General features: G+C 43.6%; 1 protein-coding gene across 1 annotated transcript; it reads right to left on the minus strand.

Annotated features, from left to right (window-relative positions):
* Positions 1-6,731: 6,731 nt before the first annotated feature.
* LOC117973223 (uncharacterized) lies at positions 6,732-8,707 on the minus strand (the record flags this gene model as incomplete). Its single annotated transcript, XM_034924753.2, has 2 exons — positions 8,005-8,707; positions 6,732-7,912 (listed from the first exon to the last, which is right to left on the minus strand). Coding segments are annotated over exons 1-2 (1,884 nt in total), but the record flags the coding sequence as incomplete, so codon positions are not given.
* Positions 8,708-15,364: the final 6,657 nt, after the last annotated feature.

The raw sequence follows: 15,364 nt of genomic DNA on the forward strand, positions 1-15,364 counted from the left end.
TTTATATATGTGTGAATGAGCATGAATAATTACACATTGTAGTCATTGGCCGAGTAGGAGCATTGCTCGTTAACTGGCCTTTCATAGTCCCAATAGATATGCGAAAGTCTGGATACGGTAAGTGACATGGAAAGGCATTAAACAAAACAACAAAAAAAAGTCTGTGCACAGCACTGTAGAAAACTCTGAGCTGTTTGAAAATATTAATTGACCTAGACTGGGCCAAAGAGGACGTCATTTCCTCTTTGGAATTCTGGAGAATCACTGCTACAGTGCTTACAAACACACACACACACACACCATTGTGTAAGGCTACGTGTTAAAATTCAGGCCAGAATTACGTAGTATTATCTTCATAATAACATAGTCATTTGCCTAAGAAGCCTGGTTATTGCTTTATTCAAGCAACTGTGATTTCTAACTGGAAGTGAGTAAATACTATAATCAGAGGGGAAAATCTAGCCTTAACACGAAACATGTTTTATTTATTATACTCATTCTTTTTTAAACAGTTTTACTGTTGTTTACAGAAAACTTTGGTTATTTATGAAACATATTACATATCTGTTTAATTCCCAGACCAAAGTTCCCAAAATGTGTAACGCAGTTTCAGAGCTGAATCATCCATGATGCACTACTCTCAGTATCAGCTACTTGCATGCATGCATTCCTGTTAGTGTGAAAGATGACGTATTCAAATGTGAACGTGTTGTTGGAAAAAATGTATCCATCCGCACAATAAATCACAGCTCATGAAAAATGTTACAGAAATTGGCAAAGGCAAACACTACTTTTTACTGTTATGTAACTTTTGCAACAATACTATCTTGTCATTTCACTTATGTAGTCACTGATACATTTGAAGGGAGATATCTGTCTGCTAAGAAATAAAATATTAACAAGATAGCAAAACAAGTTTTACCATACTGTATGTGAGATGAGTGTATGGTGAAGGAAAATGTAAAACTCGCCGAGCTTCAGAACACCACCAACAAAAAACTCCCAGCACAAAAAATGAAACAAATTAATCTAAATCTGGAAAACAATTATAAAGTACATTGGAATAACGAAATTGAATCACACAATAAATTACAATGCTATCTGGCCCTAAAAAAAGAATTTACCCTGGCAGAATATCTGGTCAGGGTCAAAAACACAAAACATAGACAGATCCTGACGAAGTACAGACTCAGTGACCACAGCCTGGCCATCGAAACTGGCCGGCACAAAAAAACCTGGATTGCCAAAGAAAAAAGGCTGTGCTGTCACTGTGATCTGGGAGAGGTAGAGACAGAGCTGCACTTCCTGTTGTCCTGCCCAAAATACACAGAGATACGGGAGAGATATATCCCCCAATTCAAAAAACAAATGGCAGAGTTTAACCTCCTCTCCAATTCGAGTAAAATCCCCATCCTTCTAGGAGAGGAGGAGCGAACTGCAAATCTAGCAGCACAGTATGTGTCTGCCTGCCACAACCTGAGGGACAGTGTGTGACACCCTGCATACACGACCATGGGTTACTGGTGATGAGGAGGGAGGGAGGGAGTTATATTGTTCAAAGGGAAGGGAACAATGTTTTTTTTGTGTTTGTTATGTTCTGTAATTGTATTTCTGTTTTATTATTTCTGTTTTGTATTATAAAAGCTTTGGCAATACCTGAGCGCTCTCGTCATGCCAATAAAGCATTTTTGAATTTGAATTTGTATTTGAATTTGAGAGAGAGAGAGAGAGAGAGAGAGAGAGAGAGGCCTGTTGTTATCTCTACTGGACCTAGCAGCCATTAATTCCTTCGTTTAGTACAAGAGTGACACAGACGCAAGATAAATCATATGTTACTTTAGATTAAAAACTCTTGTTTTTACAGTTTTGTATGTACCTGTTTACGCGCTAGTTCCTTTTGAAATTGTTATTTTATTATAGTTTTTCTTTTTTGAAGCAGTGCTTTAGTAAATTAGAAAATAAACCCTTTTATGTTTAATTGTTCATTTGAATACGGCGTTTCGGCTCTGCAGATGTTTCATATGATGTGCTTGAATAAAACTTTTGGGTTGTATCCAATAGTTTGTCTTTCATTTTAATATTGATGATGTTTAAAATGTACCGTGATAATGACTGCCCTCGGCAGTTGTAGGTATGAGTTTAACTGCGGCGGCTCTAGTGCTGAAGTAGTCCATAAATGTACATTTTGTGTGTGTATGTTTTGTACGGCCTTTCTGTTGGAGATTACGAGAGATTACGTCAGAAGAACTGAATATGCTGAAATCTCGTGTGCCACAAGCACGATTTCTGCTCTGGTTTACATGGGTTTTTAAGGCTGTTTTTATCGTGAGAAAGCGATTGACGCTGCCATTAAAGTCGTGCTGCCAAAAGTAAGTCCTTTTGCTGTTTCACGATGTATTCGATGTATTCGTGTGACAACATCACACAGTCACGACTGTAGAGTCGATTTTCACCTGCATGTAAACCCAGCCGTTTTTATATTATTAGCCTGGATGATCCTGCTGGATGCAGGTTGAACACTTGAGAGTGTGTTTACTTATTTAAAACTTTTTATAAGATTGCTAAAATACATTCTCTTTCAATTCAGTTATTGCCTTTTTCTGAGCTGTTGGAGATCAATATTTGGTATGTAATACACTATTACTTCTTGAGATCACCTGTAACTTTGAAACCCTATTAAGAAATGAAGTCAAGTAAACAAACATTTCGGCTAATGCCTTCCTCAGTGTAGCTGCAACCAATTGAATTTACAACGGACACTAATAGAAACATTTTTCAATCCCAAACAAGTTGAGGCGAGAATAAAAACCTAGAATAAAAAATGAATGCTTCTTGTCCTATTGCAAAGAAATAAACTGAGCAGGAAGTCCCTATTGCTTATCTTTCTAATTTTAATGATGCAGCTGAATTAAATTGACATATGAATCATTTCCATAACTGCCCATAATCCCTGCAAAAGCCCAGGTCACACCTCAGGAATTACTGTGATTACCGTGCTTAAATTAAAGGAAAGTCATGATAAAGAGGAGGCACCTGCTTTCAACCCAATAAAGTGTGGTGCCTGGCCAATAGTCCGTTTTTAAAACTTTCTGACACTGTGGAAAGATCTCTCACTGATATAGAGTACAGGTGTAATAACAATGAAAAATGAACTGGAAAAAGGAAACCAGTGTTGGTAACTGGAAAACTGAAATGAATGAAAACACTTGACCTGGCAGAACCAAGTTTAAGATCAACTGAATTATGAAACACCTGGAATGATATATGTGGCATCTAAAAATAAAACTACAGTAATAACCCCATCTAGTCTCTTACTGGCTTGTGTATAAATCTTTCACAGTATAAAGCCCTTTGCTATCTTCTGTTTATTCTTCCTGTTGTCATAGTTGTTGCTTTCTTACACCTAGTGTTTGATACTACTTTACTTAGATGGCATTTACACTGTATATGTCTTCCATTCTCAGTCTGACCAAAAGCATTACCGGTATGTGCTGAAAGCATGTCAAGCTTAATTGAAACTCATCTCATCACTTAGATAAAAATATAACCCTGTATAGGGAAATGGGGTAAGTTTTGTTTTTGTCACAGCTCCTCAATTTAGTCTGCTTTTACACAAACATTTTGTAGGGTTAGTGAGGTTTAGGTGACAACACATCCCAAATGTCTCTGATCATTTTATCACAGAAAACTAGGAAACAAAATGCTATATATTTTTAAAACAAGAAATATACTTGCTTTATGTTGAATGGTTGCAATGTTTGTCAATGGTTGGAATTCCATTATGCTTCTGTGTTTACTGTATCTAAACAGCGTTACATTGCGTGCCAAAAATGCCACCTACACAGAGACCATCCATCAGTGTGACCGTGCTATTGTGCAAAAATGATTAAAAATAGAAAGAAGCAGGAAATACGTGAGCAGGATTAGTGTAGAGGTCTGGAATCATTCATTCATTTCTGTTGCTTCATAAAGCATTAGATGTCTAGTCCAGGGGTGGGTGTAACTGTGTGAAAAGGGTTTAATTCATCAGTGTTTAGATGCATATCTCTAAATCAAATATCTAAATCAGTATTATTAGTTCACCAACTCTGCTATGTTTACACAATATTCTTCATCTGATTTGCAGTTCCTACCTGCTCAATAAAGTAAATTGTACAAAACTTAGGGTGAATCAACAAGTCACTTATCCCCAGTTTTCTTGCAACGTTACTGAATTTATAGTTCTGAAATTGCAGCTCCAGTGCGATTAAACTGCAGTCTTCTATATGTCTTTAATACTTCATGATTTTTGATCCTGGGTTAACCTTTGAACCTCATGTGTTGAATACTGTCAAGGTTTCATTTTTTCACCTCTGTATCTGCAGATGAAAAATTGGTTCATGCGTTTGTTTTCTCTAGGATTGATTATTGTAACACCCTGCTCACTGGTGTCTCTAATAGCATTCTCAGCAAATTGCAATATGTTCAAAATTCTGCGGCTAGAATTTTGTCTAGGTCACGCTCTAGGGATCACATTACACCTGTGTTGGAGGCCTTGCATTGGCTGCCTGTTAGGTTTCAAGTGGATTTTAAAATCCTTCTCCTGACCTACAAGGCTCTCCATGGGCTGACTCCGCTTTATTTGTCAGATCTTTTAATCTTTTACACACCCAATCGCAACCTCTGCTCCACCGATCTTAGACTGTTGTGTGTCCCTTCTGCTCGCCTGCGCTCTATGGGCAACAGGGCCTTCTGTTGCTATGCCCCCAAACTGTGGAACTCTATACCATTAGAGATGAGGGATTCAGCAACTTTGAGTGTTTTTAAATCTAGCTTAAAAACATACTTTTTTAGAAAGGCATTTTTATGATTCCTTTTCCTTGTTTCTGTTTTTGTTTCTACGTGTAATTGTTTTTGTTGTATTTATCTTTGTTCTGTCAAGCGCTCTCAGACTATTGCTTTTAAGGGCGCTATATAAAATAAAGTGTATTATTATTATTATTATTATACTGCAAACAAGATATTGTTACTCTTCACACGTAGCATTTTCCTGCCAAGAATACAGCTGCACTTTCTTTTGGTTTGATGTAGTGAGATTACTGTGAGTCACTGTAGGGAAACCCTGCTGTTGACTAGGATTTACAGCATGCTGTTCAACAGGGAACCTTCACAGCATAATGGAAAAGGAATAAAAAATGCCTTCCTTCATAGTCTGTAATCACTGTCTCAGGTATTCAACAGCCCTGCTTAGTCATGCTTTACATAAATACTGGTACTATTTCTGTTCTTGATGTACCATGCAAGGAATTTATTTTGCGTGTGCTTTATTTACTTTAAGGTTACACTATTTAATTGCTAATACATTAAAAAGTCATAGACAAACCCTAAAGATTAGTAAAACCCATCTATGTCATCAGCAGGGAAGAAAGAGGAGTAATCCGATTCCTTCTTTTTCCGGAGCCATAAAAGGTCATTGCTTTGGCTGATTTCCCTTCTTGTAGATTCCTTTGTTTTATAATGAGTTCAAGTTAAAAGGAACCTGGCAGAAATGCACAATCAGTGTGCTCTTTTCTTTCAGGCTGTAATTACACTTATAGTGTAAAAATTTCTCAGGATTCAAATTTCTCAGGATACATGACTTTTAGAGAGAAAGCAGTTTTTGGTGGATACCTAATCTCTGCTCTCTGTAGGCCACTACTCATGACAATTGTTGAAGGTTATTGGGAGCATTACCTTTTTTTCCAATTTAGTCCCACAGAACATGTACATAATGTATATAATTCATCAGATTTACTATGAGGTTCCCCAAACTGGTTTTCAATGAGTCCTGAAATCAAAATATTGTGTACTAGATTTTATTATGTCTTGATTTAATGTGAAAATCAGCTCATAGATATGAGAATGTTTATTAAATATATCCTGAAATTTGTTCTGTGATTTGTTTATCATAATATTTGTAAATTTATTGTGTTAAACTGATAAAGATGAAGACATGTGCAACAACCAGCTTTTCTACTGTTGCAACCAATTCAACCTCCTTCCAGGTCTTAATCAGTCAATTAGACATGGGTTATTATTTGAAATTACTTCATACTGTATCTACGTATAAAGCCTGGAGATTTGTGCACACCTGACCTACAATAAAAGGGACAAATAACCTACTTATCTAGAAGTCAGTGACTGACTATAGTCTAAAAATGATGTATAACACACAAATAACATCTGACCTGCATATGAATACAAATTAATATCAGAAGTTGCAGGTAGATGAACGTTAGGTTACCTACCATAACCCTGGTTCCCTGAAAGAGAAGACGACCACCAACATTAAGTATGGGATATTCCCTGCCCTTGAGGTAGGTAATACTGAGCTCTCTATATCAGAGCTGCCGAAGGCCCCTTCCTGTGATGACGCACTTGATCCAACCGAGGCTATAAAACCGTCACTCACCGGAAGATCTCCCTCTTTTTCCGCCGAACCCGTGAGGGCGACCGGAGCGACCTAATGGTTGGTGGTCGTCTTCTCTTTCAGGGAACGAGGGTTACGGTAGGTAACCTAACGTTCCCTTTCAAGTCGAAGACGACCACCAACATTAAGTATGGGATAATGTATACCAGAGCCATCGCGAGGGAGAAGGAACGGCAGCATATGAGGGATGCACAAGCGCTGTCTAACCTAGAGGTTAGTGGTGTGAACTTACACCCTCAAGGACCCTTGTGCCCACAGATGGCACAGCAGGATCTACCACATTAATGCGGTAGAATCTGGTGAAAGTATGCGGCGTAGCCCAGCTAGCCACAGCACAAATCTCAGAAATCGAAGCGCCCTTAAAAAGGGTCCATGATGTAGCTAACCCTCTTGTCGAATGCGCAGCTACTCTACCAGGTGGGGGTAACCCAGCACCACCATATGCAGTCGACACCGTGTCCGCAATCCAGTGTGACAGACGCTGCTTAGAGAGGGGCTGTCCCAAGGTCCGTGTACCATAACAAACAAAAAGCTGATTCGATTTACGCAAAGCTTTCGTCTTAAGTACATAAAACCTCAATGCCCACACTGGGCAGAGGAAATTTAGTTTCTCATCCTCCTGCGAAGTAAACGGAGGCGGGTGAAAAGACTCCAGTTCCACAGTTTGGTTTATGTGAAAAGCTGTAATCACCTTGGGGAGGAAAGCAGGATTGGTGCGCAGCGAAACGATGCTTCCATCCTCCCACACACGCATGCAGGAGCTATGCACAGACAGCGCCTGCAGCTCACTGACCCGTTTAGCAGAGGTGTTAGCTAAAAGGAAGGCTGTCTTCATAGACAGATACTTCAGTTCTATGGAGTCTAAAGGCTCAAATGGGGCCTTTGTAAGAGCCTCCAGTACAATGTTAAGGCTCCACTCAGGAAGAACAGTCCTTCTCGGAGGATGTAATCTCCGTGCGCCTTTAAGAAAGCGCGTAGCCAAAAAATGCGCACCCGGAGACTTAGAATCTACGGGGGTATGACAAGCAGATATAGCTGCCAGATACACTTTCAGCGTGGAAGGGGACCTTCCAGCATCAAACAGTTCCTGCAGGAACTGCAATATAACTGGCATCGGGCAAGCAACGGGGTCATGGCTCCTAGCCAGACACCAAGCTTGAAAACGCTTCCACTTGCGAGTATAAACTGACCTAGTGGAGTCTGCCCTAGCATTCTGCATAGCGCTCACAACCGCGTCCGACAGCCCCAGGGCTAGCCAGCGGTCCCTTTCAGGGGCCAGGGCCACAACTGGAACCTGCCCGGATTCGGGTGCCAAAGGGAGCCCTGTGCCTGAGTGAGGAGATCCAGGCGAAGCGGGATCTCCCAAGGCTGGCCGTCCAGCATCTGGCACAGGGTCGCAAACCATATCCTCCTGGGCCACCTTGGGGCCACTAGAAGAACTGACCCTTTGTCCGACCGGACTTTCTCCAGGAAAGCCGGGAGCAACGGTATAGGAGGAAAAGTGTACAAAAACGCTTTGGGCCAAACGTGTGCTAGGACGTCTACGCCTAGTGGACCCCCTGAGCGATGGAGGGTGTACCACAGGGGGCAATGTGTCATCTCCGCTGAAGCGAACAGATCGACCTGCGCCTTCCTGAACCGTTCCCAAATGCGCTCCACCGTCTGGGGGTGGAGACGCCACTCTGATGGATGCGGACCTCTCCTGGAGAGGAGATCCGCTGCTAAGTTCACCACTCCCGGAATGTGCGTCGCTCGCAGGGACAGCAGGTTGGCTTGGGCCCATATCAATAGCCTGAAGGCTATGCAATGTAACCACGGAGACCGAAGGCCTCCCTGGTGGTTGATATATGCCACTACTGTTGTGCTGTCCGTTCGGATCAGCACATGCGCACTGCTCAACACTGGAAGGAAGTGCTGGAGAGCCAGGAACACCACCCACAATTCCAGGATGTTCACATGCAGGGATGCCCAGCGGTCCGGCCAAGATCCACTGACTCCCTTGCCCTGCCAGACTGCTCCCCAGCCCTGGCTGGAGGCATCTGTTGTCACCACTTGGCGATTCAATATTACTCCCATTTTCACACCCTTGCACAGGTGAGAGGGAACCCTCCACCAGCGTAGGGCCGCCGAGCATGTGCGAGACACAGTCAACCTGCGGTGTTTGTCGCGTCTGGCATTGAGGTGAAACGCATTGAGCCACGCTTGCAGCAGGCGCATGTGAAGCAGACCCAGCTGGATCGCTACCGTAGCTGCAGCCATCAGACCCAGCAGTTTCTGGCACAACCTGAGGGTTACCTTCGATCCCTGTCGAAACAGGGAGAGGCAATCCTGAATAGCTGCTATCCTGTCATCCGACAGGTATACACGCATTGGAGTCCAGCCGGAGCCCCAAATACATGGTGCATTGCACTGGTGCAAGCCGACTCTTTGCATCGTTCAAGGCTAAACCCAGCCTGACTAGATGCTCCGTCACAATTGCCGTGTGGGCTAGAGCTCCATCTCGAGACTGGGAACAAATCAACCAGTCGTCCAGATAGTTTAAAACCCTGATCCCTTGCAGCCGCAGGGGAGCCTGTACAGCGTCTACGCACTTTGAAAATGTACGCGGAGCTAGGGAGAGCCCGAACGGCAGCACAGCAAACTCGTACGCGCTTCCTTGAAAGGAAAACCACAGGTATCTCCTGTGCTCTGGACGAATGGGGATATGAAAGTATGTGTCCCGCAAGTCCACAGTTGTGAACCAGTCGCCCGGCCGGACTGACTGGAGGATGTGATGGTGTGTCAGCATTCGGAACCTCCTTTCTTTCAGAAACCCGTTCAAGAGCCTCAGATCTAAGATGGGGCGAACCCCTCCATCTCTTTTGGGTACCAGAAAGTATCTCGAGTAGTACCCCTCCTCCTGGGAGACGGGGTCTACTCGACAAATGGCCTGCTTGCGCAGCAAGGCGGCCACTTCTTCTTGAAGTACCGAGGCTTGCAAGGGGTCTGTCACAGAGGTGTTTATAACTCCCTGTGGCAATGTGCCCCGCCCCTGTGTGCATATTATGTGTTGTATGTTGCGTGTGTTAATGTTGGTGTATAGTCATTGGTACAGGGATATAAACGGGTCTGTGTTTCACGTGTATTTAAAAAGTGTAGATTTGTATTTAGGCACGAGGAGGGCACAAATCACTTCACGTGCTGGTTAAATGTAATATGTGAGCACGGGGTTGCACAGAATTAATTCACGTGCTGGGATTCAAGTGAATAATTAATTAGTAATTGAATCCCAGCACAACAGTATATATAGACACATTTTCATTCACTCAGGGTTGGGTGTTCGAGAGTGGAGAACGGGAGAGAGAGAAGGAGAAAGAAAAGCAAGATAAAACGTAAAGTGTTTTTGTACTCACCGTGTTTGTTTGTCTCCGTGCACCGTTTGTTAAGTGTTAGTTCGTTTTGTTTGTCTATTTATTTTGGCGCAAGTGCCGTGTCCTGTTTTGTGTTCCAACCTTTTATTTTCTGTTCGCATTCGCTCAGCTTCACCAAACCACACATCTCTGTCTGTTTATTTCCTGCTTCTGGTCTGACGCCACCCACTCCGGCCGTCTTTGTGACACTCCCCGAAAGGGAGGAGGTCCCGAGTGAAACTGAAGCGCATAGTCGGTTTGCATGGTGGCGAGCACCCAGGTATCCGTGGTGCAAGCGCGCCAGTATTGCAGCTGTTGTGCCGAAAAGGGGGTCTGAGGCCACCAGCCTTCAGGGGCCTTGCTGGGGCTGCTGGGGCTGGGGCTCAGTTGTTTGGTGTGATCGCATAACGCGCTGGCCCTGAGGGCGACCCCTGAGATGCTGGTACATGGATCGACCACGGCCCGTGTTTCCTTTACCTGCTGGCTGGGCCCTGTTACCCTGAAGGCGATGCCTTAGGTCACCCCTTGGGGCTGTGGGAACTGGAACCGTTCTGATGATAGTTTGTGTCCTGGGAATCCGCCAACGGCTCGACCTATTCCACGCCGGAGCGCGGGGAGGGAGCAGTGCAGCCACCCGACGGGAAGCCTCCCGGTCTCGAAGAGATTTCTGCAGAATCTCTTCCACAGCTGGCCCAAACGTATGCCCCGGGGATATGGGCGTATCCAGCAGCGCAGCTTTATCTGCGTCAGGGACCCTGGCCTGTGACAGCCACAGCTGTCTACGCGCCACAACTAAGCCCGCCAGGTTTCGGCCCAGGGCTTGTCCCTGCAGGCCGGAGATCTGCAGCATTGTATCTGCCAGGAGACGCAGCTCCGAAGCCACCGGCTCTGGGAGCGGGGCCTCGTGCAATACTCCATCCAGATACTCAGTCAGCACACTCGCTGTGTTAGCCAAGTGGGTTGCCTGCGCCCCTGCTGCATACGCTCGCTTTAAATGCATCTCAGTCACCCTGCACTGAGGGTTAGGACACATTGGGTCTCTAGCGAGACCCCCCACAGGCGGAGCCCTAACCAGGGCTGCGATAGTGGAGTCCACTGGTGGAAACCCTGCCAGGCCAAGCTTATCCGCGCTCTCCAAGGAGGAGAGCGGTGTAGCCTGCTTGGAGACACTAGGGTTACGCTGCGCACTTGGGATGTCAGGCAGGGAGTCCAGGGGCGCGTCGTCGGGGGTCCCAAAGGCCGCCGACGACGTCGCCGCGTAGGACGCGGAGCTCTCCTTTCTGGCTCTCTCCAGACGAGCCTCTTTCACTTTAGGCTGAAAAGCCTCGCAGACACTGCAAGCCACGTCCCTCTCGAGGGCCATGGTGGCATGCGGGACACCCAAGCACCGCATACAGAGGGTATGGTTATCCTCTTGTGGGATACTGGCATTACAAGCCGTACAGGCATGGAACCCCGGCATGGGTCTGTTCATATTCAGCATCGGTTTTTTTTGTTTGTTTTTTTAAACGATGCACAACAGACTAGGCCTGCACTATACCGTGCGGCACCACGAGGTATGCGTCAGCAGTTCAGTGCCTACGCAATGCGAGCAACATGCACAGCACTGCTCGTCCTCGAATGTTCCAGACGCCTTGCGCAGCGGCAGCGTAATTGCGCACACTGCGCTCTGTGCGCTGTGAATACTATTATGTGTACACTGCGTACTGTAACTAAGTACCGTGTGCATAAGCTCCTATGCTGGCGTCGGATAATACGCAGCCTGTGCCAAGAGAATCAGGCAATGCGTGTGCCACAGTGCCGCAGCACCGGAGAGGACGCTACGCAAAGTGCGTACCCAGACCGCGTGGTCAACACACACACCTGGTCAGCGCAAAGCGTGTACCAGGGGGGGACAGAGGCCGAAGCCGCGGTGGGTAAAGTTTTTGTAAGCAAAAATTACAGTTTACAAGAAGGAAGAAAAGGAGAGAGAGCACACCGAACGGACATGAACCGACACACCGCAGCGGTCAGGTTCGGCCGGCAACTCTGCTCGGACGGGGATACACTAGTACCTAGCCCCGAGGAAGGGAGCGCGGCTGGGTCACTCGACAGCGGGGATACGGCAGGCCTAGCCCCGAGGAGGAAACTTCTGTGACTCTCTATAGGAAAAGACAACTCATTCACGGGTGGCTGCACAGACAGCCGCTCACATACAACAGACAGCAAAGAGAGAGCGGCCCGCCCAGGGGGGGTGGCGCTGAAAGACAGAAAGACAAAAAACTCGGTCTCTTTTCAAGAGTCGTTGATTCCGGGAAAGCGGCAACCCAGCTTTCAGCACGAATGCTAGGAACTACAACAGACCCGAATCGACTTGAGGGCTCTTCCTATCAACACGCTCAGTTCTAGACACAGAGGTCCTACCTTAACGAGAAGGAAAAAGAGGGAGATCTTCCGGTGAGTGACGGTTTAATACCCTCGGTTTGTGGGACCGAGTGCGTCATCACAGGAAGGGGCCTTCGGCAGCTCTGATATAGAGAGCTCAGTATTACCTACCTCAAGGGCAGGGAATATCCCATACTTAATGTTGGTGGTCGTCTTCAACTTGAAAGGGAACATGACAGTTAACACAATGGGCAAAACCTGCCACTGTGTCAGGATTTCAGTGTTATCTTGTAACCAAGATGAATGACTAAATGTTTGCCATTGATACGTCGAGTGAATCCACCCGTGCACTGCATTTTACCACCATTAGTTACAAAAAGTTTTCTGGGGCTGTGAGAATATTTAACCCCTTCTGCCTCAAGCCTTATCCGCAGTTCTTTATAGAATGTCTGTGCATTCTTTTCCTTAGCAGTCACATGGGACAGACACTTGGGTGCTTTATGACTCATTGTGGGAATATTAAAACAACAGAACAATTGATCAATCGTTGGACCATCAAACTCAAAACAAAGATGACAGGGGTGCTTGATTTCCCTCAGATTCCCATGTCCTCTTCACAGGTGTGTTGGTGTTTGTCATAGCATTCACTTGACTGTAATCAATGCTGTCTCACAGTAGTTGGCAAGAAATAATTTAAGGAGCGTACATAAAGAGTTAAAAAATGTATCTGAGCAATTCACCAAACAAATACATGAAAACAAGCATCCACTTAAGCTGCAATTGATTACAGTACTTTTGTGCCAAATAGAATATTTAGTTATACATCAGGATTGAACCACTGTGCCATGTTTAATGTAATGAATGCTTTGTTGATCAGACTGTAGTTTGACTTCACGTGCTTTGAAGATTCACCCTGCCCTTTTTTGGAGTTAGGTTTGAGTGCTGAATGAGACAGGCTAGATGAAACACAGCTGCCACAGTCATCAAAGACTGCATCACTAGACACCTGCATGTTGGAAAGTCTGACCCTAGCAATGCTACATCACAGATTCTGCAGTAGCGTACTTCTGACGAATTTGGAAATAAAGAGTGTCTGACCATGCAGGGTGGCCAAGCTGTATCAACAATGAAAAGCCATTTACTGTTGATCCAATAACATGAGGCAAGCTCAGCTCTTATACTGTTAGTTCCAAGTCCAAACCCAATTACTGCAAGATATGGACCAACCTGGGCCTGACCTTGAATAAACTGGACTTGGACAAAAAATTTAAGATGGTTGTTTGAGTGGTCTCAACACAACTGCTTTAGAATCACACAATTTGCAGCACCATTTCCCATTAGTTTTTGAAAACTGGATTCCCACCAAATGTTGTCTGTAATGTCACAATGTTTTTTCAGCTACTGTATATTTGATATAGTGTTGAAATGTTGAAATATTCATTAAGAATAAATGCTATTTATTGGACTGTTGTAAATGGGAACCCATTTTGCCTGTACAGTACAGGAAGCACGTGTGTATATCAAGTAAACATCATCTAGCAGGGATGACATTATATAGGTATACATTATTGTATACCTGTATAATAAAATATTGGGTTTTGTTTAACATAAGAACAAGATGCCCACTGACATAGGGTACTGTATAATCCACATAAAAATGAAGTGGAACATTTTAAAACATTTGACATGTCATTTTATACTATAAATACATAAATACATAGGGCAGCAGTGTGGAGTAGTGGTTAGAGCTCTGGACTCTTGACCGGAGGGTTGTGGGTTCAATCCCCAGTGGGGGACACTGCTGTTGTACCCTTGAGCAAGGTACTTTACCTAGATTGCTCCAGTAAAAACCCAACTGTAAAAATGGGTAATTGTATGTAAAATAATGTGATATCTGTATAATGTGAAATAATGTATAATGTGATATCTTGTAACAATTGTAAGTCGCCCTGGATAAGGGCGTCTGCTAAGAAATAAATAATAATAATAACAGCAAAAAAATTGATTCTGTAATGTAGTGCTCTTCCTGTGTTTTCTAGCCATGTTATCTAAGGACAATAATAATAAAAAAGGAAATTCATCAAGCTGACTTATTTTGAATATATCTAATTTTTCTCTACCAGTGAAGGCTTATATAAGCCCTTGTTAGCTGTGGACTTAATAGTTTAAAATAGTTTACAGTGTAGTAGTAATGTCAAACAATAGTGGCATAACAGTGAAGCCAAATTTATGATTTTGCATTTAAAGTTATTTAAAGTGTAATAAATGTATTTTTAAATATAATCAATTGTTTTAATATTTATAGCCACATGACCAGGGCCATTAACTGGAGGATTGCTACTATTATTACTATCTAGCACTTCCATCCTTGTGTGAGGCTATCAGCGTTTTTCCATTATCTCATGGGGATAGTAACTAAATCAATCTGGCGTGATTAAATAGGAAGTTACCATTCGATTAATGTAGTTTACATATTTAAGGCTGGAGTACATATACAAAACTTCCCTCACTGCACGCAACCTGACATGCAACTTCTTGTGGCAGCTTGCTGCTGCTTGATAATTTATTTTTTATTGACATTGTTTTTAAATGACTTTTCAAACAGCTCTAAAGGAAGAATTGAAGATGTTTTTTTCCTCTCTTAGAGTAAAATCTGTTGCAGTGGCACATTTATGTTGATTTATAGAATACCATATACAGTAGTGTTCTGTATGATACAAGCTGATATCCACCCCACGTGCATTGCACCCTCATACTACTATATATATATATATATATATATATATATATATATATATATATATATATATATATATATATATATATATATATATATCATAACATTGTACAGGTACATGATGGTGCAGTCCCATCAATTACATACCAGGAAGACTGATCCTTAGCAAATCAATTGTTTTTTTCCCATGGACCAACTAATAACAGGTTAGGAGGTTAAAACCCTGCTCTTTTCAGCTTTAATATTTCATTATATTTTTTAAAATCTCTTAAACTCCACTGGGATCTTGAGCAAATTAACTTGCCATTAGGTAAACATGTCTGCTGGGTAAAGCAAACGTTAGGGTAGGGATGTCGACACAGTGGATCTTGATAACGTGACAATGCGTCTTTTTAAGGTGGGACAGATGATGGGAAAGATAATGGG

Source organism: Acipenser ruthenus, chromosome 12 (genome assembly GCF_902713425.1).
Source record: "Acipenser ruthenus chromosome 12, fAciRut3.2 maternal haplotype, whole genome shotgun sequence".
In the NCBI taxonomy this organism is placed as follows: Eukaryota; Metazoa; Chordata; class Actinopteri; order Acipenseriformes; family Acipenseridae; genus Acipenser; species Acipenser ruthenus.